The 24,252-nt window shown below is 52.9% G+C and overlaps 1 protein-coding gene across 1 annotated transcript in view; it reads left to right on the forward strand.

Annotated features, from left to right (window-relative positions):
- DLGAP2 (DLG associated protein 2) overlaps nt 1-24,252 on the forward strand; it is a 109,614-nt gene that overhangs the window by 47,958 nt on the left and 37,404 nt on the right. The window contains exons 4-5 of the mRNA XM_069572819.1: nt 7,340-7,469; nt 11,678-11,894. Of these exons, the coding sequence (XP_069428920.1) occupies nt 7,340-7,469; nt 11,678-11,894 (347 nt within the window). The remainder of the gene's footprint in view (nt 1-7,339; nt 7,470-11,677; nt 11,895-24,252) is intronic.

The following is a 24,252-nucleotide window of genomic DNA, read 5'->3' on the forward strand; positions in this document are numbered from 1 at the left end:
CCCCAGGAGCCTCTCGTCCACAGTCCGCAGGGCAGGCGACCCCAGGAGCCTCCCGTCCACGACCCAGAAGGCAGGCAACCCCAGGAGCCTCTCGTCCACGACCCGCAGGGCAGGTGACCCCAGGAGTCTCCCGTCCACAACCCAGAAGGCAGACAACTCCAGGAGCCTCTCGTCCACGACCCGCAGGGCAGGCAACCCCAGGAACGTCTCTCGATGCTTGGCTCTGACCACCTGGAGGGAGCAGCCGCGGCTCTGTGTTGGCTTCAGGATCTCTCCTGCCTGGTTGTTCTCCTGCCTGGTTCCTGAAACACCGCCTCTGAGTAAGATGATTCCTTTCACACCTGAGGCCCAGCACTAGGCTCTCTTCGGTGCCCACCACCACCCATTCTGGGCACCTGGCGTCTCTCACCTCCAGGAGGGAACGGAGCGCAGCCCTGTCGTGACTCGGAGACCAAGGCTGTGACGGCAGCTCCGCTCTGGGACATGCCGCAGCTCTGCGTCGTGCTCATCTGAGCCGCTAGTTTTTCACACAGCTGCAACGATGCACCACAGGCTTCGAAAACGCGTGTGCAGCACTGAAGTAACACGTGCCCCCTCCAGAGGGAGCGATCTTTGTGCGGAGTCCGTATCACCTGCGCGGGGACCTTTGGGCCTGGGGTCACCTCTCAGGAAGGTGAGCGCGCCGTCATGAAATGAGGCCCCAGAGACGCACAGGGCTCCGCAGGCCGCGAGGACGACGGCTGCGTTTGGGGGGAGTTGCATGAGTGCTCACGCCACGGCCTCAGGGCCTCAGGGCCCCCCCACCCAGGGAGGCCAGGACCTCAGGGCCTCAGGGCCTCAGGGCCCCCCCCACCCAGGGAGGCCAGGGCCCCTGGACTCGCAGTGAGCCGGTGACGGGGCCTCTGCTGGCTTCTGAAAACCCCTCCCGAATCATCACAGTTCAGTTGACAAGTAACAGAAAACCAAACATGTTTCTTTCCACACCTGATTCCTAACCCCTTGACTGGGATATAATTTACAGACCATAGTTCATCCCCTTGACGTGTACAGCTTAGTGGCTCGCGGTGTATTCACGGGTCCTTGTGACCACGTCAGGACGTGGCTTCCCTCCCCCGACCCCACCCAGCGGCCGCCCCGTGTGCTTTCTGTCTCCCGGTTGGCCGGTTCCAGCTGTGTCATGGGCATGCAGCCCTGCAGCACAGGCCTCCGTGCCGGCCTCTCCCGCCCGGCGTGCCTTTACAGTTCCTCTGCGCTGTGGCCCCCATCAGCCTCCGCTGCTGTCACAGCTGGGTGGCACTCCGTCGTGTGGCTGCAGCACCAGTAACTTCGCCCGCACCGCATCGACATTCGTTTCCACTTCTGGGCTCTTGTGAAGAACCCTGCACATGTCCCTCCATGGACAGTTACCTTCATTTGTCCCGTACCTGGGGGTCGAGCTGCCGGGTCTCTTGGGAATTTCACGTGTGACCTTCTGGGGAGCTCCCAGACTGTGTTTAAACTGGCTGAACATCCTCTACCACTTAATAACACGCATTTTCAATGTATCCTCTATTGTGCAGTGTATATAAATATGCAGGTTTGTATGAAATGTGTCCCTCATTTTAAATCTTTCATGTTTGTGTTTACAGCTATTGCTTTAATCTCTGAAGGCTTACAGGCACATCACTTTGTAACGAGAGCAGATTTTTTTCATGATACATTTATTTCCATTGATGTTGACAGAGTGTCATAACACGGAAGATAAATAATTGGAGCTTTCCCTTAATACTCATCATTCTTTCTGATGTTTTTAATCTCTCTGCTCTCCTTACAGTGGAATCTAGTTCATAATCCTGTGTGCAGTATTGCCACTTTTTTCTCAAAATACAATTCAGAAGTTGAACTATAAGTTAGTTTGAATGGGAAAAAAAGAGGATGTTTGGAAAGACACCGGATCGGGAAATTGAATCCTATTGAAGCATATGTGCTGCCTTTTGGCGGAGCCGGGGGGACCCTGGTGTCCCTCGCAGACACTGTCATCTGTGATGGTCCGGATGTGGCATCAGCTGCCGCTGGGAGAACTTGGCACCCAGGAGGCACAGCTTCATCGTCGCTCAGTGGGCTTAGAGGGCCCTGAAGCCAACAATGGACTCTTTTAATAGCAGAAAGGACATGTATGAGAAAACACGGGAGGGTCTTGCAGCAGGAAAGACCTCCCTCAGAGCCGCTTTAGTGAAGCTGGTCCCTGCCAGCCCCCCGTGCACACACCCCTGGCTGACACCCCCAGGCTGACACGCGGCCTTGCAACCCTGAGAATGAGGAGGGGCCGCCACGCTTACGGTAACGTGGATCTGCTCCGTGACAGGGGCCTTCACCCCAGGAACAGAGGCTGTGTCTCATCAGCGGAGTGTGGGTGGTGAGCCCTTTCCCTGCTCCAGGGGGTCTGAGAAAGCACACAGGTGAGGTGTGTGGTGCTGCGGGGGGAGTCGGCCTCTGCCTCTCAGCAGTGAGGTCTCTAAACAAACAACCACTGAAGAACTGGGGCGGGTGAGCCAAACAGAGGACAGAGGCCACATCTGAACCCAGCGTGACCACGGGGTGCACCGGGCGGGAGCCCTGCAGAGCCAACCCTGCCGCAGAGCACGGCCACAGTCCCCGCAGCGCGTCCCTGCTGCGTCTGTTAGGGCGCGCGTCTGCGCGTTCACTGCGTATGCAGCGTGTGTACATGGGCGCACGCCGCCTGGCGGCCTGAGGACTGCGGGCGCCGCTCCACGCGATCCACAGACGGAGCGAGAAACTGTGACGGAGACCGCAGTGTTGCCATGGTGTTAATTCTCCCCAGATCGAGGTGTTGATTCAGGGCAGCCTCCGTTTTTAGAGAAACTGCCAGGAAGAAAACGCCGAGGATCTTAGAAGAACCCAAACAGTCTTGACAGAGAAGAGCCAAGCTGGGCCAGCCGCTCTGCCCGCTTCTCTCCCAGCCTGGGCCCAGCATCCCTGCAGGGGTCCCTGCTGCCGCTCAGGAGAGCGGTGTTTAGAAACCAAGGTCCAGCCCCGAGTGTGCTCACTGCCGGTTCCCGCAGCAGAGAGAGCTAGCGCACACACATATCTAGTCGTTTATTTTATCCACTGGCGTGTATGATGCTAAACCTGGATTCATGCCCATGCCTCTAACTGTAATCTGGTACGGCATGGTTCATTCAGCTTTCCGCCACCCCTTGATTATCTGTATGAGGCACGTGTAAGTTTCCTCTGAGACTTTCTCTCTGAGCCAATCAGAAACACTGTCGTTTAACTTTCACATATTTGGGGATTTTCCAGAAATTCTTCTGTTATTGATTTCTAGTTTCATTTATTTTGGTCCAAGAACATACTTTGTATGATTCCTGTTCTTTCAAATGTGTTAAGGTTTGTTCTGTGGCCCAGAATATAGTGTGTCTTGGTGAATGCCCACTTGACACTCACCCGGGGAAAATGTGGGTGATGCTGTGTGTTTGGAGGCTGTCTGCTCTTAAGACGGGGATATTGGTGTCAGAATAGACCAGGCTTGTTTTAGCCTCAGCACTGCTGATATCTGGGGCCATAAGATTCTTTTTGGTTGACAGGTGGCTGTGTCCTATAGAATTTCAGTAGCATCTCTGGCTTCCACTCACCAGGCTCCCATCCCCAAGCCGTGACAACCAAATATTTCCTAGTGTCTCCAGTTGTCCCTTGCGGGTGAAACCTCTCGGGTTAAGGAAAACTCAAATAGAATAAATCGATGTGACTGAAGAGTGCCTCTCGCCATCAAAATTTAAAACGTCTGCTCATCAGAACACTCCCAACAAGAAGGGGACAAGGCAAGCCACAAAGTGAAGGAAAATACCTGAAATTAATATCTGACAGAGGATTTGAGTACAGAATACATAAAGAGCTCCCACTAAACAAAACTAGAAACAACCTGCTTAAAAATGTGGGGGTTGGTGAAAATTCTCTTCACAAAAGAAGATGTACAAATGACCAGTCTTCACGTTGTTACCCATCCAGGAGGAGACACCACTCCCCTTTCAGCCAAGGGCTCGGCTTGAGCAGCATCCTGTGAGGGTGTGGGGGGCGAGGGTTACAGAGGAGGAGGCCGGCCAGAGCCATCACCTACATGGCTCACAGACACTGCCTGTCTCATCTGTAACAACCAGTGGTGTTTTTCTATTCTGTGATTTCTATTTCAGAAAAAAAAAAACACTACGCTTTATGATGGCTTCACCTAGGTTTGCTCTTTTCCGAAAAAATTAAACTTTTCAAATGTTTTGTTCAGACCGAATCTCCCATGGAAAGGTGGGGGCCGCATCTGAGCACCCCTGTCCCCGTCAGCCCCCCTGGTGTGCCCTGAGACTCCTCTACCAAACTGCACCTCCTGAGGGAGGACTGAGCACAGCACAGTGGGCAGTGACCAGGGGCTCTGTGTCTGCGCCCCCCACCTCCTGCACGCCCCCTGGGCGCCCGTCTCCACAGTGAAAGACCGGCAGTGCTTTCCTGTGCTTGTGGCATCGAGTCCAGACTCCAGAGGGGGCTGCACAGTCCCCACTGGTCTTTTCCGGAAGCTTCTCTGCAGCACACGTCTCCCCGCAGCCCCGCTGTCCGCCGTTGTGCACTTGGACCATCTGTGATCCCGTCCACCTTCCGACCCTGTAGGCCCAAGTATGCGTCTGTTGTAGCAGTGCCAGATTCAAGAAAAACAAACAGTGACGTCTGCCTTCCAGGTGGACAGTGCGTTCCTTTAGCCCAAGGACACGTTTGGGACGATTGGGAGCATGCTCCTGGTGAGGGTTACTTGCTGCTCTGCTGAACTCCACGTGTAACCGGCTGCCCCATGTTTCTGTCTGGCATCATCCCTCCATCGTTGCTGGCATCAGCACCTGGCAGCATTCTGGGCACCTGCTGGAGAAAGTCTGCAGAACTTACCAGAAGGCACACAGGCCTTCCTCACAGCGCTGTAGGCTAGAGGAGGAACGCCGTGAGGGGCAGACCGAGGGCAGCAGGTCCCGCAGTCCGGGACGCATGAGGGGGAAAGCAGGGTGGGCAGGCAGCTCGGCCCTGAGGCCCGCAACGCCACCCCTCCTCTCGGTCTCCAGCCCAGGGCCCTCCCGCCTTCCAGTCACACAGAGAACCGATTCTGAGCCTGACGCCGGCTTTCTGTTGTCCCTGGGAGGCTCCTCAGGGCCGGGGGGGTTCAGCTGTCCCCAGAGAGAAGGTCCCCAGGGGCGGGCCCTCCAGTGTCACTCAAAGGGTCCGAGCGCCCAGCCCTTGGTGGGGTGAACACGAGCACACCTTCTCCTGTGACTGCGGTTAAAGCTTAGTCTGAATATTTCCATATTTATACACTCAGTCTAATTATGTAAATAATCTGGAAAAAGCACTTTCCCAACATTTCCCAGGTCTATGACCTGTGGGGCTCCCTGGCCTGCCGAGTGTGTTGAAGGATGCTAAGCCACCATAATCAAGTGGGGCTGAAGTTGGAGACCAGATCTTTGCAACTTCTGCTCCTCTGACTCAGCTGCCCAGATCTTGAGGCAGAAAGCATCAGTTTCGGAGCCAGGTGTCTGGGCCTGGAGTCTAGCTCTGCGTTCGCCTTGAGGGAGCCTGGGCGAGGTGGTTTCCCATTTGCAGTGAGGCCCAAGCATGTGGGGTCCCTGCAAGGACTGACGGGCTGCTACAGGGTGCTTCCAGGGGCCAGCATAACAGTACATCATGGGTGTTCGATGTCTAGAGTCTGTGTGTGAAAGAAAACCCGTGGTTAGCTTCCTGTAGTGGCAGCTCGTCTCTCAGTGGCTGCCCAGCGCTGGAATAAGGAGGTGGTCATGAGTTAGAAGACACACCTGAACGCAGAATCACAAAGACAGACTCCCGTGTGGATGCCACTCAGCCATAGTTCTGAGTCACCCCGCTCACAGTGCCAGGCTCTGGGCTGGAAATCTGGATGCAGAGATAAAGAAGACACAGCCCTGCTTTTACAGATGCTGAGAGCTTACATGTGAGAATGTTGAATCAGCAAAGAGTAGTGTTAATCAGAAGGGAAAGCTCTTCAATTGGAAGTAAGATCAAAGTGCTAACTGGTAGAAACTGGAGCGTGCAGAGCCCTGTCCAGACCTGGGCCCGAGCAGCGTGGGTGACAAGGAGTCCGGCAGAGACCTGGACTCTACGAGCCAAGGTCAGGGCTGCCCCAGGCTCATTTCTCTCCCATTTCCTTTTCTCTTCTCCTCTTTTTTGGTCTTTTTTTAGTGGAAAAAGGGGATATAAGAACTGGAATATGTTATATACCTAGTTTTAAAACAAAGTTATCATTATAATAATTTATAAATTGTATTTTATTAGTATCTAAAAATACATACTATTAACGTTACCTGAAATAATGACCTGAAAATAAATGAGCTTCCTTAATCTGAACTTAACATCAAGCCAGTTTTCCCTCTGCTGCCCTATTTCCAAAGAAGTAAATCACGGAGAAATCAATTTACATCAAGGGCTTACTTTAAAAAGCAGGGGACATACTGTGGTCAAGACATGGAGTCAGAATTAGCAACCTAATTTTTATACACAGGCCTGTGCAATTATCCTAGTTAACTGTCTCATTGTGATCCACAGTAGGAAAGAAGAATAAATCCATTATTGTTGTCCACATTTTTCCAGCTTGGGGGTCAAATAAAATGCAGTCTGTCTTGATTGTGGAAAGACTGTCACCAAACCTGAAAGGAGCTCGATTTAGCCAGAAACGTCAACACAGCTGAACCCTCTCTCTGCCAGACATCCTCAGGGTTTCCCCTATGCTTTCAAGATTTTGCAAAAAACAAGAGGGAGACTGGAGGAAAGTGATTGTTAAGGCTGTTTGGAAGGAAATGACCATTATGATGATGATACGGGTTTGAGTTTTCAGTCTGCTCTCTGCTTCTATTGCATAATCTGGACAACTTCACATAAGTTAAAATGGCTGGCAAACCTTTTATTTTTTTTCTTCTATTTTTCTGAGTGTGTAAAGTTGCCAAAAGCTACCTTGACCTTTATGAGACTCTCGAGGACTTCTTAGTCCAGTTTGCTCTTAGGCTGTGTGAGTTATCCATGATTTCAGGGTTAGGTTTCCCTCTATGTGGAATGATCCAGACTTCACTCCCTGATCATAAAAGTCAGGTTTCAAAGCAGGTTTGTGAGTAGCCTGCCCCACTGGTGCTGATGAACCCACATCCGTGAGCGCGTCTGTCAGGAGCGTCACCACAAGCCCGAGACGCCCGCCGCGGGATGGGGTTTGGTAGCGGCCCCAGGCACTGGCGCACGTGGTCCCTGCAGCAATGCTCATGAGGCCTCTGTCTTCTCTCTTTCTCTCCTGTAGCCAGAGCTACCTGCAAGCTGCCAGCGACGGGCCTGCCAGCCACGGGCTGGACCCCTCTGCCAACTACAACTCCCCGAAGTTCCGCTCCCGGAACCAGAGCTACATGCGCGCCGTCAGCACCCTCAGCCAGGCCAGCTGCGTGAGCCAGGTGGGGCCCCTCTCCTCCTGGTCAGCCCCCTGCTGCGGAGTACCAGCCAGGAGTGCTCCTGCGCCATCACACTAGGGAGCTCCGTGGGCGTGACGGGGCCTTTGTGACCAGTTGCTCTCACTCCCAGCCCCTCTGAGCAGGGCTGGCGGGAGCATCCACAGCGTTCCCCTGACGCCCCCGCCCACACGGAGCAGCCTCGCACACAGCGGGTCTGAGCCCCACCCGACGGGACACACAGGGCCCCACAGCACCAGCCCCCAAGGTCGCTGGTGTTTCCGTGGACAGACTGTCCCCGCAGCTGCAGGTGAGCCGGCAGGTCATGCCCTGCCTTGTTCTCTGAGGACACAGGTGTTCCAGACCACCCCCGGCTCTGCCGCCTGAGGGAGGGGGCCCCGCGGGAGGGCACCCGCAGAGGGGCGCTCAGGGACCTCTCCCCGCCCCTCACACCCTCGCCACCACTGTGCTCACACCCAGCCTGGCTGCCGATATTTCTGGACCCGGCGCCGCTGGGTGTGAGGGAGCAGCGGGACGGCTGTCTGGACAGGCGGGCTCTGGGCGCGGTGGCTCAGCTGCTCCCTGGGCGGGAGGCCGGGAGGGCGAGCCGGCCCAGAGGCTGAGGGCAGGAGGGGCTCCCCCCTGGTCTCTGCTCGCCTTCCTGCGGTGGCTGCCTTGCTGAGGGCCCTGTGGCCACATCCTGGTTCCTGCGAGTCTCTCTGTGCTTCATCCATGCACCGTCCAGAGCGCTCTGATGGCTGCTGAGTTTGCCCAGGAACCCAGGCGCTTTGCTGGGGGTGCAGGGGTGGGGGGTGGGTCGTCAGGAGACCGCAGGGCAGGGGGCACCCCACCGCCCCGGCAGGAGCAGCGTCTGCCTTGCCCCACGGCCAAGCCTGCCACCCGCTCCTCCTGCCTTCTCGCTGTCTTCACAAAGCCTCAGTGTGAGTGCAGCTTCCTTCTGTCACGCATCCTCTCTCTCTTCACTGTGGTAAAATACATCTAAAATCCACAGCGTGTACCATCTTAACCGTCTCGCGGTGCACATCCCGTGCCATTTGGCACGGCGCTTTGTTGGGCAGCCACCCCCTCCGTCATCTCCAGAACGCTCTCGTCTTCCCAAGCTGAAGCTGCGCCCACGAAACGCTGGCCCCCGCCCCGTCCCCTCTCTGTCTCCTCCCCGGGACCTCACAGGAGTGACTCTCACAGCACTTGCCCTCCGCGTCTGCCCTGCTTCGCTCTCCTCCGCTGGGTGCCCGTGTCAGAACGTGCTTCTCCTCCTGAAGGCTGAGCAGCAGGCCGTGTGGACGGCCCGCCCCGTGCCCGCCGCCTGTCAGCGAGCAGCGGGCCGTGTGGACAGCCCGCCCCGTGCCCGCCGCCTGTCAGCAGACACCGTGTCGCTTCCCCCTTGGCTGCTGTGAGCGACACCGTGTGGACACGGGTGTGTGAGCGCCTGTCCGTGTCTCCGCTTCCGGTTCTCGTGCTGCACGCCCCATTCCTGTGGGTGCAGCTGTGATCTCCCGAGGAACCTCCGTGCCAGTGCCCGCAGCAGCTGCCCCGTTTCCCAGCGCCGGCAGCTGCGTCCAGGGCCACCCCCCCCCCCAGCCACCGCCGCGCTCTGCAAGCGCCACCATCCTGACCCTGGGAAACCTGCCCTCAGCGGGTATCGGGCTCTCTGCCACCAGGGGCCACGTTCCTCACCATCTTCTGATCTTCTCTTCTCGTATCTCGAAGCCCACGTTCTCCAGAAGCAGGTTAAGTGCTTTCCTGCTCTTGCAGTTCACTAGAGAAGCCAGCACTTCCGCCCACACTGATTATGTACCCCGCTGACTTTGCATCCTCCCGGGACACCCCGTGTCGGGCTGAGCTGTGGTTTGAGTTGCAGAGCAAAATGCCCGCTTTTCCAAATCTCCCTCGAGCTAGTCAGAGAAAAGGCCATTTCAGTTCCAGTCTAGACCAGCTGAGGTCCTTCTCGACTGCTCATTTGTTTCGGGGGAAAAGTCCCCCTCGTTTGAAGGCCTCGCTGGTCAGCTTTGTGGCTGGAAGCGCTGGCCAAGCGGTCCTCACTGAGCACCCATCCCTGAGTGTCAGAATGTACCCGCGAGGGTGATGGCCCCTCTTCCAGAGGGAGAAAGGCCCTGGGCCTGTGGCTTTGCCGAGGGGGGACCCACCATGACCCCGTGTTGGGACTGCAGGCGCGGGCGACCCCGCATGGTTTCTGGCCTCTTTGGGTTGTCTGACGTGGGTCTGTGACGTAAATGACGTGAAGCAGTCGGAGGCTTTCTGATATAGTTCCGCACAAGGGAAAACCTGGGTCGGAAGGAGTCTGTACTCCGGGAAAAGGCATACTCCAAGCCAGAGTGATGGTGCTTGGGATGCACGTCCCTCGATGGGCACCGCGGCGACCGTGCGGGGGTGTCGGCATCGGTCTTTGCCCCAGCTTGGCTGCCACTTTCCGGCATCAGAGACCCTGAAACCACTCACGTGGTGCAGTCACCCAGGGGTGTTTCTCTGGTTGTTTCTGCCTGAACAACCTCAGTGTCCCCTCACCCTGGGCTCCGGCCCAGCAGTCCTACCTTGAAGGCCCCCTCGGCACCTTCCTCCCGGGCTGTGCTCACTGGGGTTTGTCCAGTGAGTGGAGCGCTCGTGAATAATCTCTGGTGTTAATAGAAGCAGGGAGCCGGGGAAGCATCTCAGGTAAGTGCAGGGACCCAGGCCCAGGTCTGTGATTAGAGGTGGGCAGAAGCTGTCTTCTCTGATGAAGGTCAAATCCAGTTCTTTACCTGCTTTCACTCTGTGAACAGTTAGAGGAAAAGGATTGATCTGGTATTTAAAACAATACTTTAAAAAATTTACCTGTCGACATAGGGGGAGTGTTCAGGAGGTTGTGGGTCACGTTCCAGGGGTGGAGTGAGTGACTCAGCTGGGCGCTAGGCTGAGACTGTACCTGGCCGTGGCTGCTGTGAGGATGCTGCCCGCAGGCGTGGCTGGGGCAGCGGGGGCAGGAGGGGTTCCAAGGGCAGAGGCCCCCTGCATGGGGGTGGTGGGGAGGCCAGCCCAGGTTTCCGGGCCCCTCCGTGAGCCCCAAGCAGGGACCCAGCAGGTCACCAAGGAGAACCGTCTTGGTCTCTGCCTGAGCCCCAGTTCCACGCAGAACTCTGGCCCTCCATGTCAGCGTCCCCATGGGCATCTCCTGACCTGCTCCCGTGTTAGCACGAGGTGCCCTGGGGTTGGGGAGGAGCCCCCTGTCCGGGTCCCCATGAGCCGGGCCTGGCAGCGGCTGCAGCTCACGGGCCCAGCCAGGAATCCTCGTTCCTACGATCCCCACTCCCCTCACCCCCGCCCCAGGCTCTTCAGCCTGCTCTGTGTCCCGCTACTGAGTTTCCGTTTAAACTCCTAGACATGGCTCCCGGGAGGCCCCAGAAACCTCAGGAAACCACATTCGGCGAGGACAGCACACAGAGGCCCTCCGCTCACCTGCAGCCAGGCCCTTGGAGCACGGCCCTCAGGACCCGCGCTCTCTAAGGCCCAGTCATTCATTTCATAACACAGGGTCCCAGGGTGACTCTCTACCCAGAAATGAAATGTCAGGCTTGAGAATAACGACTTTACCTGCTGAACCACCAAATTCAAGGCGGGCAATGCCAGCCCACGCTGAAGGAGGGACGCAGCGGAGAGTGGACGGTGCACCTGTAGCGTGAGAGACCGGGGCACCTCCAGGACACGGGCTGGGGCCGCCTCCAGGGACGCAGGGGTGAGCTCGTGGCCGAGCAGGGGTCCATCTCCTCAGCCCGGGGCGCTGGGCTGAGCCCATGGGTCTTTGTGAGCACAGCGTCCATACCTGGCTTGTCTGAGCTGGAAACAGCCAGGGCCATGAAAACGGAAAAGAAGGACGACGAATAGTTTGCATGGTGTGCTAACCTTTAACCTCGCTGTTCCTCTTGACCTCAGTGGTAGCTGCCAGTCACACTTTAAAGCTCTGCCTCGGGGTCTGTAGACTTTCCAGGGCACAGTGGGAATTGGCGGTTTTTCTCAGAGTTCCCCACGCTTAATGGCTCCCAGTGTGCCGACTGCAAGTTAATTAATCTGTGCACGGCAGGCGGTGAGTGCCGCAGGGTGAGCTCTGCGCACTTCTCCGTTGGCGCGTGGCTATGGCGCCTGGCCGGGCCGAGCCGTCAGCCGCGCTGTCGCTCTTCCAGATGAGCGAGGCCGAGGTCAACGGGCAGTTCGAGTCGGTGTGTGAGTCGGTCTTCAGCGAAGTGGAGTCTCAGGCCATGGACGCGCTGGACCTCCCGGGATGCTTCCGGACGCGCAGCCACAGCTACCTGCGCGCCATTCAGGCGGGCTACTCCCAGGACGACGAGTGCGTGCCCCTGACCATCCCCACTGACGCCGCCTCCACCATCCGGCCCACAGGTAAGGGACGCCCTCTGACCCGCCTCCCGGACCGACAGGTGTGGGGCACCTCCGTCCTCACGGCCTGGGGTGAGTTCTCTCCAGACACCTGGAAATTTCCCAGCTTACGCTGGTGACACCATGCTGTTTACAGTGGCGTTTCGAAATGTTTCTTTCCTCGATAGCTTTTGTTTTTCTTAGGATGAAATCTATCGATTGTCAAGGTTCCTTATAACAGTCAAGTAGAGTTTTCGTAGAGTTTTGTATATGAAAAACATTAATGTTTGGGAGGTGATTGTTTTAGATACTGAAGTTGAATAGATAGCAGTAAAACCTCAGCTGACGTGCAGTGACCTGGGGTCCTCACCACGGGCCCAGCCTGAGTCTGCACAGGCAGATCCGTCAACGCGATGCCTGCCGCAGAGCAGACCATTCATGGAACTGAAGGTCACAGTCCCCTTCAGTTCTTGGGGAAAGCCGAGACGAATGTGATGATTCAGCACCTAAGCTAAGCATCGCTGTCTAACGCCCTGCGCACTGTGCTGGCTCACGCAGCACCGTGAGTAAACGCGGCCCAGAGAAGCCCACGGAGCAGCCGGGGGTCAGAGTCGCCGAGCTCCGGGATGGGAAGAGCATGGGATCTGGGCCCGTCGGGGCTGGGGCGGGGGTGGTCCTCAGGAGGACTGGAGAGAGGTGGCCCCGGTTACTGAGGGCTCCTGGGAGCCAGGGCGGGGGCGGGCCGTGTCACCTGCCACCCGCCCGTGACACAGCTGCGCGTGTTTGAAGCCAGGACAGTTGGCAGGACGTGGGGTGATGACCAGGAGCTAGGTGTCGTGGGGATCCTGTGGCTGCCCGGAACCTTCGCTGTCCCTCGTGGAGCCTGCAGGCAGGAGAGGGCTCACCAGAGTCAGCGCTGCGCTGCCGCCTTTGAGATCACAGGCAGGTCAGCCGCGCAGTCTCCTGCTCCCCGGTGGCCAAGCCAGGCAGAAGCTCTGAGCACATGACCAGGTCTGCCCGGGTGTTAGGGAGCTGGGAGTGCCGTGGGGCCTCGGTGGTCTTTTCCTGTTGCCTGTGGCCCGGAGCAGAGGCCGTGATGCCCCCATGCTCCAAGCCCAGGGGTCAGGGTGGGCGCCGTTCTGGGAGCCGTGCCCTGCAGGAACCAGGGCTCACTCCACGCAGGGCTGCAGATGACGAGGACATTGGGGGCCTGTGGGGCCCAGCCCCAGCTTCCCCCGTGAGGCACCCTGTGTCTGTGACGTCAGGGACCACCCCTCACGCTCTGCCCTTGTGGGGAAAAGTGTGGAAAGTGAACTAATTAGAAACTTAAGGAAGTTTCTCTCTTACTTACCTTACTATCGTTGCAGATTTTAAAAATACGCTGTAAGAGGTAATTACGGATAGGTTCACCAATATTCGTTGAGTGTCTCCTACGAGCAAACAATTAAGCACACTCTTGGTCTTCAGAAATGCTCTGAAACGATAATCACCTGGTGGAAATGGCTTTCTTGTTTATAGAGCTGTCACTCCAGAGGAATAAATATGAAACAGATTTCTCAGACATAATACAAGAACCAGGGCAGAACTCAAACTAAACTTCTAATTTATGTACATATCATTTTACCAGGTATTACCAATGCATCTTTGTATTCCCAACATGTATGCACCACATGTATTAACAAAAGAAAAAGATGCTTCTCTTCGATGTTTCTCCTGAATGTTGGCCTAGCTATGGAGTCAAAATTCTTCCAGACAACAGTGGCAAAGCAGAGGCAGGCATGCCTTCCAAAGTTGAGTGGTCTGGGGAATAAGAGATGAGGTGGATAACATCAGGAAAAATACCATATTGCCTTGAAATAATTGATTTATAGAATTATAAGCTACCTGTTTTAAAGGTGCAGATGAATCCTTAATTCCTCTCTTCCCTTCTTTTACTCTAAGCATTAGAAATAGAATATTTGTAAATTTTTCTCTCCTAAATAGAATAGTGATGTCCTGCAGCAACAGTCTACTTAGTAGGATTGTGAAACATACCAAAGAAATGAGAAGCCCCTGTCTGGAGGTGAGGCAAAAACAGGGTTTTCATGATTTTATGTTGAAATACTATTTGGAAGATCATACATTTAATAACTATCCTTTGTTGATGTGTGTGTGTGTGTGTGTGTGTATAAAGAGAGAGAGAGATTATTTTGACAAGTGCATTTTCTTTTATACTTCTAAAATTAGTTTTTGAAAATAATTCCCCAAAAAGTTATTCAAAAACATTCCCAGTGATTATTTTGAACAATAAGATGTGCTTAAATGTCTTTTTAAGCCTGAAACATAAAAGTTGGTGTCCTTTGGTTGCATCACCTGTATGAACGCAAATGTGTAATGTTGATGTTCATCTAACAGTAATTAAACACCAAGCGTGGGCATGAAAGGGCCAGTAGCAGTTTTGGAACGTGTATCAGGCACTCCATCCTCAGTGCTCACAGGCTGATGCTGCCACTGAGCGTTTCTCTCGTCTGGGGCTTAAGTTCACCTATGATTTCCCTCCGCCCTTCAAGACGGGTAACGATGCCTCTGAAACAGACTTGTCCTCTGATCTCCAGGGACCTGGAACAGGACCAGACTCTGCCACGGGGCACTGGGACCCATGGCCGGCGCGACTCCAACCCACTGCTTCCCTCATCACCAAGCACCCCATGTATTGATTAGGGTCCTCTCACTAAATGAAGTGGTTTTGAAAACATCTACTTTCATTTCACACATGGCTTCTTTCTCATCTGTGAAGTGATTTATCAGATAGATTTACTTGTCTAAATATGTATTTCACCCGATTCTTCTAGGGAGGGAAGGTTATTGATATCGTGGAGGAAAACGGTGTAAAATTAGATGATAATGATTTTTCTCTGGGTCAGAAGTGTTCTCAGCGTACGTCAGCACTGATTCCAGGAGGCATTACCACGGAGGGAAAATCCATACCAGGCATGACAGAGGAAACAGCCGTAAACCTGTTTCTGTCTGGTGGCTTGTATTTCTGCAGTGACTTGCCTCTCAAGCATTCCCGCTTCCAGGATGCCTCCTGCGTGTGGAGTCTTGGCATCTTCCTGGGCTCTGGCCGCATGACCTCGGCCCGCTCCCCGCAGCACCTCCCCTGACTTCCGCCCGCTGGCCTTCCGCCAGCCAGGACCCTGGTAATCCCGTTAGGCCGTCATGACGGTGGGCATGGTCAGTCACTGCAGGAAAGCCAGTCAGACTTAGCGCTTAGCATCGTAAGCCCTGAATAATCAATGATTAAATAAATGAATTTGTGCATGCATAAACAGGTGAATGAATGAGTCTCTGGGCTAGATCCCAGGGTGCCAGTGCTGTGGTGCTGACCGCTTGGGCCCCCGGCAGCCTCCCCGACCCGTGTCTCCTCGTGGCTGCGCCCCTGGCCTGCTCACCTGCTGAGCACGCTGACAGCCCCTCCGCGCCCTCCTCGCTGCCCCCGCCGCAGGCGGCCCTGAGGCACCGCTGCATCTCCCCTCCTCACAGTCTCACTTCATGTGCTGTTTGCTGACCCCAGAACGTGCTTTTCAGATATTTTTTTGCCTAATTCTGAGCTATGCTTTTGTTGTCAACTCAGGGGTCATTTTTTCCAGGAAGGCTTCACTGATTTGCTCTTCATCTAATTAGTGCAGGAGCCAACACAGATGCCTTCCCTCCCCACCCCCGATCAGATGAGTTCCAGCTAAAGTGCACACTTACTAAGACAGAGAAATCCTAATTTTCATTTATTTCTAGAATGCACTTCCCTTTTAAACATACAGATATATTAGAAGCCGCAGCCCGCAGCCTGTTGTGTTTGTGTACGTGCTAAGTTGCTTCAGTCGCATCTAGTGGACTCCTCGAGACCCCACGTACTGTAGAGCCCGCCAGGCTTCTCTGTCCGTGGAATTCTCCAGGCGTGAACACTGGAGTGAGTTTCCATGCCCTCCTCCAGGGGATCTTTCTGACCCAGGGATTGAACCCGCATCTCTTAAGTCTCCTGCATTGGCAGGCTGGCTCTTCATTTACCACTAGTGCCACCTGCAAAGCCCTGTAGCCTGTGACAGCGAATCATATTTACTCTCAGTATATACCTACGTCATTTCATAATTATGTTTAGAAAGCATTGATACTATGGCTTTTGTTTCTTATAATGTGTTAGTTAAACAACATTAAATTAAAACCAGTTATTTAAATTTACAAAATTATAAAACATTCTGAGAACTTTTAAAAGAAAATAAGTTTGCTCTCGGAAAGAAAGAGGTGCTATGCTGTGCTCTCCAGTCAGATCACTGGCTGTCAGGAGTCCTCTTGCCTTGCAATGAGGTAGACGATGAGCTAACACTGGAAGTCAGAGGAACATGGCCACACAGCACTGTATATATGCTGAGTTTGTTGATTATCTGTACTTAATCATTTTACGCATACTATCTTCAAAACGCACTAAAAATTATAATGTACTTGTTACTTTCACAATGTCGGGTTTTTCTTCTTTGCTTATTCTTTTCAAGAAACACTTTGACAACGTAAAATGATGTATTTGGACTCATACCTAGTGGTTTCCTCTTAGGTATTTCTATTTTCTGGAGAATTAACCTTTAAGAAAAATCTATCCTTTGAAACATCATTCAGAGGGGAAGAGAAGGAGGCTTCCTGCTACCTGCTCATCGTACCCATCTGTCTCTCCTGCCCAGTTTCCAGGTGGCTGGTTACTTTTGCTTTGGACTAGTCGTTGAGGACTAAGGCACTGCTGGTCCAAGGAATGTTGGAAAACTGTACATGTGATACCGGTGATGGTTAAGTTTATGTGTCAGCCTGCCTGGGCCTAGGTGTTTAATCAAGCATTATTCTGGGTGTTGCTGTGAGGGTGTTTTTCGGCACGTTAACATTCCCGCATCTGAGTGAAGCAGATTGCCCTCTCTAACGTGGGTGAGCTGTGCCCAATCAGTTGAAGGCCTGAACAGAACAAAAAGCTAACCTTCCGTGAGTAAGAGAGAATTCCTCCAGCCTGACTGTTTTCCCTTTGAACTTGACCTGAGAGACCAGCTTCCCCCAGGTCTTGGGCCTGCCGGCCCTCGGATGGGAACTGACCATCGGCTCTGCTCAGTCTCCAGGTGGCCGACGGGCCCCACGCAACTTGGGTCTCAACAGCCTCCTCGGTCACTCGAGCCAGTTCCTCTCATAAACTTCTCTCTCCACGTGTGAACACCTCTTCTGGTCTGTTCCTCTGCACAGACATGACTAATTCAGTATCTACAAAGCGTATTTCTTCAGGTTCTCCATTTAAAATGGTCATATCATTTACACAGGAACTTTGATCAGCAGCCCTGCAGCCAGCAGCTTGACCTTGAGGAGACGGACTGGAATCTTCTGTCCTGTGGCTGGGGTTAGGGGCTGGAGTGGTCACTAAGATGGGAGGCATTTTCACAGATGTTGGGAAGCTGTGCTTGTAAAATGATCAACCAGGTAGATCTGAAAGTACAGGAACACCATTCGCTTCTGCAGGCTGGTGGTTGCTGACCACCACGTGGCAGGTCTGACCTCCCCTGGGGACCGGGGACATCAGAGCAGGACAGAAGACACTTGGCGGCTCAGGCAGGTCCCGAGGGCACCCCTGCGGCTGGGTCTAGGTCAGCCAGGGCAGTCAGCGTGCAGGCGCTGCAGGACAGGTGAGTTCGGGTCCAGGAGGGGCACTGAGGACAGGAGCCGGAGAAGCCCCCATGGAAGCGGGAGCAAGAGGCTGAGGGGCCCTTGGGACTCAGCAGACACGGAGCTGCTGGGCCCGGAGCCCGTCCCGACTGCCGGGCGAAGGGCAGGTCGTTCTAGGGAGAAGGTGCCCACTCCTCACGTGGCAGGTCTGCAGCTGAGGCCCTGCAGGAAGCGTGATGAGCAAACTGGAGACAGACTCCCACAGGGGCCATGGGCTCTGCAGCTGAGGCCCCAGCCTGGGATCCATGGGCTCCTGGGGGACCCCTAATATGTTCAGGAGGTGAGGGGGGATAAAAAGTGGATCCTTAATTTTTCTAACATCTTTGCTGTTCCATCGCTGAGTCATGTCCAACTCTTTGTGACCTGATGGACTGTAGCACGCCAGGCCTCCCTGTCCTTCACCAGCTCCGAGAGCTTGCTCAAACTCACGTCCATCGAGTCAGTGATGCCATCCAACCATCTCATCCTCTGTTGGCCGCTTCTCCTCCTGCCTTCAGTCTTTCCCAGAATCAGGGTCTTTTCTAATGAGTCAGTTCTTCACATCAGGTGGCCAAAGTATTAGAGCTTCAGCTCCAGCATCAGTCCTTCCAATGAATATTCAGGGTTGATTTCCTTTAGGATGGACTGGTTTGAGCTCCTTGCAGTCCAAGGGATTCTCAGGTGTTTTCTCCAACACCAAAGTTCAAAAGCATCAATTCTTCAGCGCTCATCCTTCTTTATGGTCCAACTCTCACATCTATACGTGACTACTGGAAAAGCTACAGCTTTGTCTAGACAGACCTTTGTCGGCAAAGTAATGTCTCTGCTTTTTAATATGCTGTCTAGGTGTGTCATAGCTTTTCTTCTAAGAAGCAGGCATCTTTTAATTTCATGGCTGCAGTCACCATCTGCAGTGATTTTGGAGCCCCCAAAAATAAAATATCACAGTTTCCATTGTTTCCCTGTCTATTTGCCATGAAGTGATGGGACTGGATGCCATGATCTTAGTTTTTGCATGTTGAGTTTTAAGCCAGCTTTTTCACTCTCCTCTTTCACCTTCATCAAGAGGCTCTTCAGTTCCTCTTTGCTTTCTGCTGTAAGGATGGTGTCATCTGCATATCTGAGATTTTTTATATTTCTCCCCACAATCTTGATTCCAGCTTGTGCTTCATCCAGTCCGGCATGTCACATGACATACTCTGCATATAACTTAAATAAACAGGATGACAACATACAGCCTTAATGTACTCCTCTCCCAATTTTGAACCAATCTGTTGTTCCATGTCTGGTTCTAACTGTTGCTTCTTGACCTGCATACAGGTCTCTCAGGAGGCATGTAAGGTGATCTGGTCTAACTTTAAAATAAAATGTCCCCCCGTTAGAAATGCAGCAACAGAACAGGCCCACTTTAGCAGGGCCTGGTGTGTTGGACCCAGTGTATAGCCGCCCTACAATTCATGCCAGGATTCCAAAACACCCTTTATGTTCATGGGGCTTTCAAATCGACAGTCATTATCAGTCCTCTTGCCAGATCTCATTATTAACTGCATTAATAGATACCCCAGTCACAGAAATTTCCTAACGCTTTGATAACTGCATTTTGATGTAATTTTTTAATCCCCTACATTTTAGTTTTCAAATTTAAAATGTTCTCTATCTTGGGAAGGAGGGCATCCGCTTGACCGAGCTGCTGATGGGTCATAGCCCAGCGGCAGGCCTCGCAGTAGGATTTCTCTGCTCTCATGAGCAAGGCTTCCCTGGAGACACAGGGCAAGATATTTGCAGTTTTCTGTGTTAGGCTTTCTCATAGATAATTAGTGTCAGAAATTATTTCAGTTTTTACAGTTGGCTCTCTTTTCTCCATGACCATGAGAACAGGAACCTCTTGGTGCTGAGCACCACATCAGACCCTTCTAGAACAGGGGCTGGAGTTTCCCACCCATGACTGTTTAGTTTGCATCAAAGAACACAACGCACAACCACGCAGCGGGGGATGGTATGCTTCCAAGGAGCCCAGGGTCTCAGGGGCGCTTTCTCGGTCCCTCTGCTGCTGGCCGCACAGAACGTGCCTTCTGAGGCCGTGTGTGCAGACGCCAGGGGCCGCAGGCCGAGGCCTGCCCACGGTGGGGTCTCTCATGGCCTGGCCACACGGGCTCCCGCTGCTCCGTGGCCAGTCTCACCACACCAGGCTCCAGGGACACCAGCCGGGAGTCACGAACGCCGCCGTCGCTGCTAAGCAGGGCTGCTGCTCGCCGGCTGGCCTGTTCTTCCTGAAGCAGTGGTGGACACCCGGGGTTCCCAGGCGTCTCTGATCTTTCGTCGGTCTGTTTCCTCACACCCGTCAGGGTCACGGCTATGCTCAAGCTCGTGTGTATTTGCGGCGCTGAGTTTGCACTCGCCCAGTCTCCTGATCTGTGTGTACACCTGGGCTGTACAGGACTCAGTAAATGTTTGTTGAATGTAAGAATGGTTAACTTGAGAATTTACAGCTTATAAAATATTTAAATCCATTTACGTGAACAGTTTGCACTCACTTAATATTTAAAGTTCAGTGTTTAAGCTCCCCTGGGCTAAGCCGTCCTCTTAGACAACTTGCTCATTGGATGTCTTCCTCTGTGTGTGTATGTGAGTCACTCAGTCATGTCCAACTCTTTGCAACCCCCTGACTGCAGCCCACCAGGCTCCTCTGTCAGTGGGATTCTCCAGGCAAGAATACTGGAGTGGGTTGCCATTTCCTTCTCCAGGGGATCTTCCTGACCCAGGGATCGAACCCAGGTCTCCTGCACTGCAGGCAGATTCTTTACCATCTGAGCCACCAGGGAAGACGGTACCAGCTCAGGGTGCCCACTGCTTTTATCAGATTTTGACGTGACGCTCAGGTGGATCACGTGCAGCGTAGCTGTGAAAGAAATAACCATGCTTGTTTTTTTTCCTTGAATCACCAAAGTCAAGAGGGGTCAACTTAAAGTGCCTTCCCCAAGCAAATTCTCTGCAGAGAGGAGCCCAGAGCTGCTGCAATGGGAAGGACTGTGGGAAAACATGCGAATAATATCCCCAAGTCTTACCCTGAGATGTAGGTCAAGTGCAGAGGTTCTGCCAGAATGGCCACGACCCAGGCCTGTTAGTTATTCCCCAGATGACATCTGGCCACTTCTGAGAAGAGGTCCTCAGTGGCCCACTAACTGCAGAATCGTTGCGGGTGAGCCTTCCAGTTTTGATGTTGACTCCCTGGACAGGTAAGAATTATTCAGGCATATAAAATGACTTTGAAGGAACTGCCTTTCTTTAAGTGCAAGATATCCAAACACTCAAAATACTTTTTTGACTGAGAAAAGTACTCCGCCCCCAACTTCCTTGTGCCTTTACAAAGACACCAGAGCTATTCGAAACTCAGACTTTCAGTTAGCACTAGCTGGTTATCATTTCCTTTCAGGAGGGGTATTAGGCTAAAACAGAATTTGGATAGGGCATTTTTACATTCCCAAATTTGGAGTAAGAGGTTGAATGAGGTTGAGATTACTCTTTCAACCCATTTTCAGGGGCCAAAAGAAGTAGAGTGCTACACATGTGTATGGTGAGCTTGGCTTATGGTTTCAGACTTGGGTTGTGAAATTTGTATTTTTCACTGATCCTTTCAAATGCTGGCTAGGTGGCAGTGAACCATAGTCAGGAAACCATAGACTCTAGGGGACATGTATTCATGTATTAGAGCATTCCCTAGTAAAACACTCAATGACATTGAATTTACTTCATCCTAACATAGTCATTAAGACACAGAGCCATGCTGTGCTTTTTAAGCACAAAAGATGGGGGAGCTTTGAAAGTCCGAGTGGATTTATCATAAAGAACATTTATACCTCTGTTTACCCATTTATAAATGTTCTTTATGATAAATCCACTGGGAGTTTGGTTTGATCCCTGAGTCGGAAAGATGCCCTGGAGAAGGAAATGGCAACCCACTTCAGGATTCTTGCCTGGAGAACCCCACGGACAGAGGAGCTCGGCGGGCTACAGTCCTGGGAGTCGTAAAGAGTCGGACACGACTGAGACTCTGAGCACAGACAGCTGTACGTTCATTTATTCCTTTCTGGAAGCCAGGGAGGAAAGAGATAAGGAAAGATGAGGTGACTGTGTCTGACGTCACCATGAGTGTGAGTAAGAAGGAAGGCTTCGCCAGCTGAGGAGCCTGGCTGTTTCTGGGATGGCAGGTGAAGGTCCTTTGAATTCCTGTGTGGCAAATGCAGGGCAATGCCGGGTACCTGTTCATTAAAGGGTCTGTGTGTGCCTTGATCTCTCTCTCTAATAGGAAGTTGGTGTTTATCGGTTTCTAGCGGGCCATTCCTTCACTGCCATTTTGATCAGTCACACAATCAACGGAATCCAATCCATAAATATTTGTTTTGTGCCTAATGTCTATAAAATACTAAGAGAGATACTTCATGAAAGGAAAGGAAACAGAATTGAAGTTGGTTTAGAAGCTCTGGGCCTATCTGCAAATAGGTAATCACCGCGATCACATTTTCTCAGCTGATCCTTGGTAGTTAGCATTTCGTCCCTTCTGTTAATTAATATTGAGTTATTACAAAATGGTCTGTGATTCATGAAATGGTCAGGGTTCTCTCCTCTTCCAACGATCTGCAGCAGGAACTGAGATCCCAGGTCTCAGCCGTGGGGCAGAGGAGTCTCCTCCCGCCCACTTGCCCTTTCCTTCAGACTGGGGCTTAGTGGTCTCTACAAGGGAGGTTTCTAAAAGGCCTGTGCTATGTGGCGAATGGTGCCAAAAAGAAATGAGTAACTTTGGCATTGGGAGCTCTTTACAAGGCACATGCTGTGTACTTTTCAAAGGATGCCCAGAGTCTGTGTCTGCACCCATTAGATGCAAGCCCTGTCCACTGTCCTACAGATGAGGCCGCCACGGCAAGCCCACCCACACTTGTCCACACCTAAATGCCGCGCCAGACTTCAGCTCAAGGAGCCCCGGCCTGGCACCCCAAGGCCCCGCCTATGGGCCGAGATCAGGGAGTTCCTTTCCTAAAGCCCCATTTGACTGATTCTTTCTCTTCAAAATTAAGTTGGCTTTTTTTTCTAGTCATACATTATCACCATGCAGGTGTGACCTTTAGAGATGCTTGTGTTTCTCTCTCTCTCTCTTTCGAAAGAATAACCATGAACCTGGTAACTGGTAACTGAATATTAAACTAGACCCCAGGCTCAGGCAGGAAAGGCAATTGGGTCTTATACACATCGTGGTGCTTTACACAAGCTGCTCTGAGGCTGCACTTGGAGCCCGCCACAGGGGGCGCCCGTGTGTTGAGATGATGCATTTGGCTCCGTGTCTCCTCCCTGGAGATGGGAGAACAGGGAGGCAGGGATTTCCTCACTGCTGGGTCCCCAGGGCCTGGGGTGTGCTAAGCACTATAGAAATACCTGCTGAGTTTTTAATGAAAACGGAACAAATGGATTAATCAGTAAAGGACGTTTTCTCTCTGAGCTGTGCTCAGGTGGGAACACTGTTCCCAGGGTAGGTGGGTTTGCTCTGTGATTGATATTCTGTACTTAGAGCAGGAGAATAAAAATGTTCACTGAGCGCTGACTGCACTGTGCTGTCATCCAGGGAGGCGTGGATCAGCAGCCTGGTTCTTTTGTGAGGACTCACTTAGAACTTCTGTGTGCCTTATGGCAGACTGCGTCATCTGTTTTCCAGCTCCGGGTGTCAGGTCCAGTTTCCTGTTTCATAAAGAACACTGTGGGAGGTGGAGCCCAGGAAAGGGAGTCAGCCGGCAGGCCGACACGCCACCTGCAGTCTCTGAAAAGACAGTAAATGGTCACCTTGTCCATGTCCCCCAACCTTCTTATAGAGCTTTCCGGGAGAAGTCCCTGGTGGCTCAGTGGTAAAGTCTGCTGCCAATTCAGCAGACCTGGGTTCCATCCCTGGGTCAGAAAGATGCCCTGGAGGAGGGCACGGCCACCCACTCCAGTATTCTTGCCTGGAGAATCCCATGGAAAGAGGAGCCTGGGAGGCTACAGTCTATGGGGTCACAAAGAGTCGAACACGTCTGAGCGACAGAACTACAAAAGGCAAAATTAATGATTTATTCATTAGATGCTGAGCATCAGTAGCTGTAAATAGCTCAAGTTACGTGTTATTTTTACCCTTGCAATTGGTACCAGCGTTATTGCTTTATTAACTTTTCATCGGAAGGTTTTTCCGTTTTCTTTGAGTCAAAAGACAGTAGTAACTCCAGCACTTTAACTCATGGGGGTCCACAGCCACACCTGCCTTGTTTGCCACAAGGAGTGAAGTCAGTGATTTCAGCATGAAACAAAGCACCACCCCAGAATTACTCCCCCACACATCGTGGTGGTAAAAACACTGTTCCGGCACAACTCTAATGCAGGCTTCATTCCTGATTACACGTCCCCTGTGAGACGAGGCGCAGCCCACATGTCGGCTCTGAGGACAGAGGACAGTGCCGTCCGCGGCCCCATCTGCAGATCCTCCGGAAGCAGACTGACCCGAGTGCCCAAGCTGTGTCCCTGTGGTGGTCTGTCAGCTTTTCCACTGAAAAAAGATCATTGTTTTCCGTGATTCAGTGTTTTCAGCTAAGTTGAAGCCTCCTGTTCTCACAGACTCGGGACACAGCTGTTTCCCACTGGACACCTGATTGGGAGAAACCGC

The sequence above is a fragment of the Ovis canadensis genome, chromosome 26 (assembly GCF_042477335.2).
Source record: "Ovis canadensis isolate MfBH-ARS-UI-01 breed Bighorn chromosome 26, ARS-UI_OviCan_v2, whole genome shotgun sequence".
Classification (NCBI taxonomy): domain Eukaryota; kingdom Metazoa; phylum Chordata; class Mammalia; order Artiodactyla; family Bovidae; genus Ovis; species Ovis canadensis.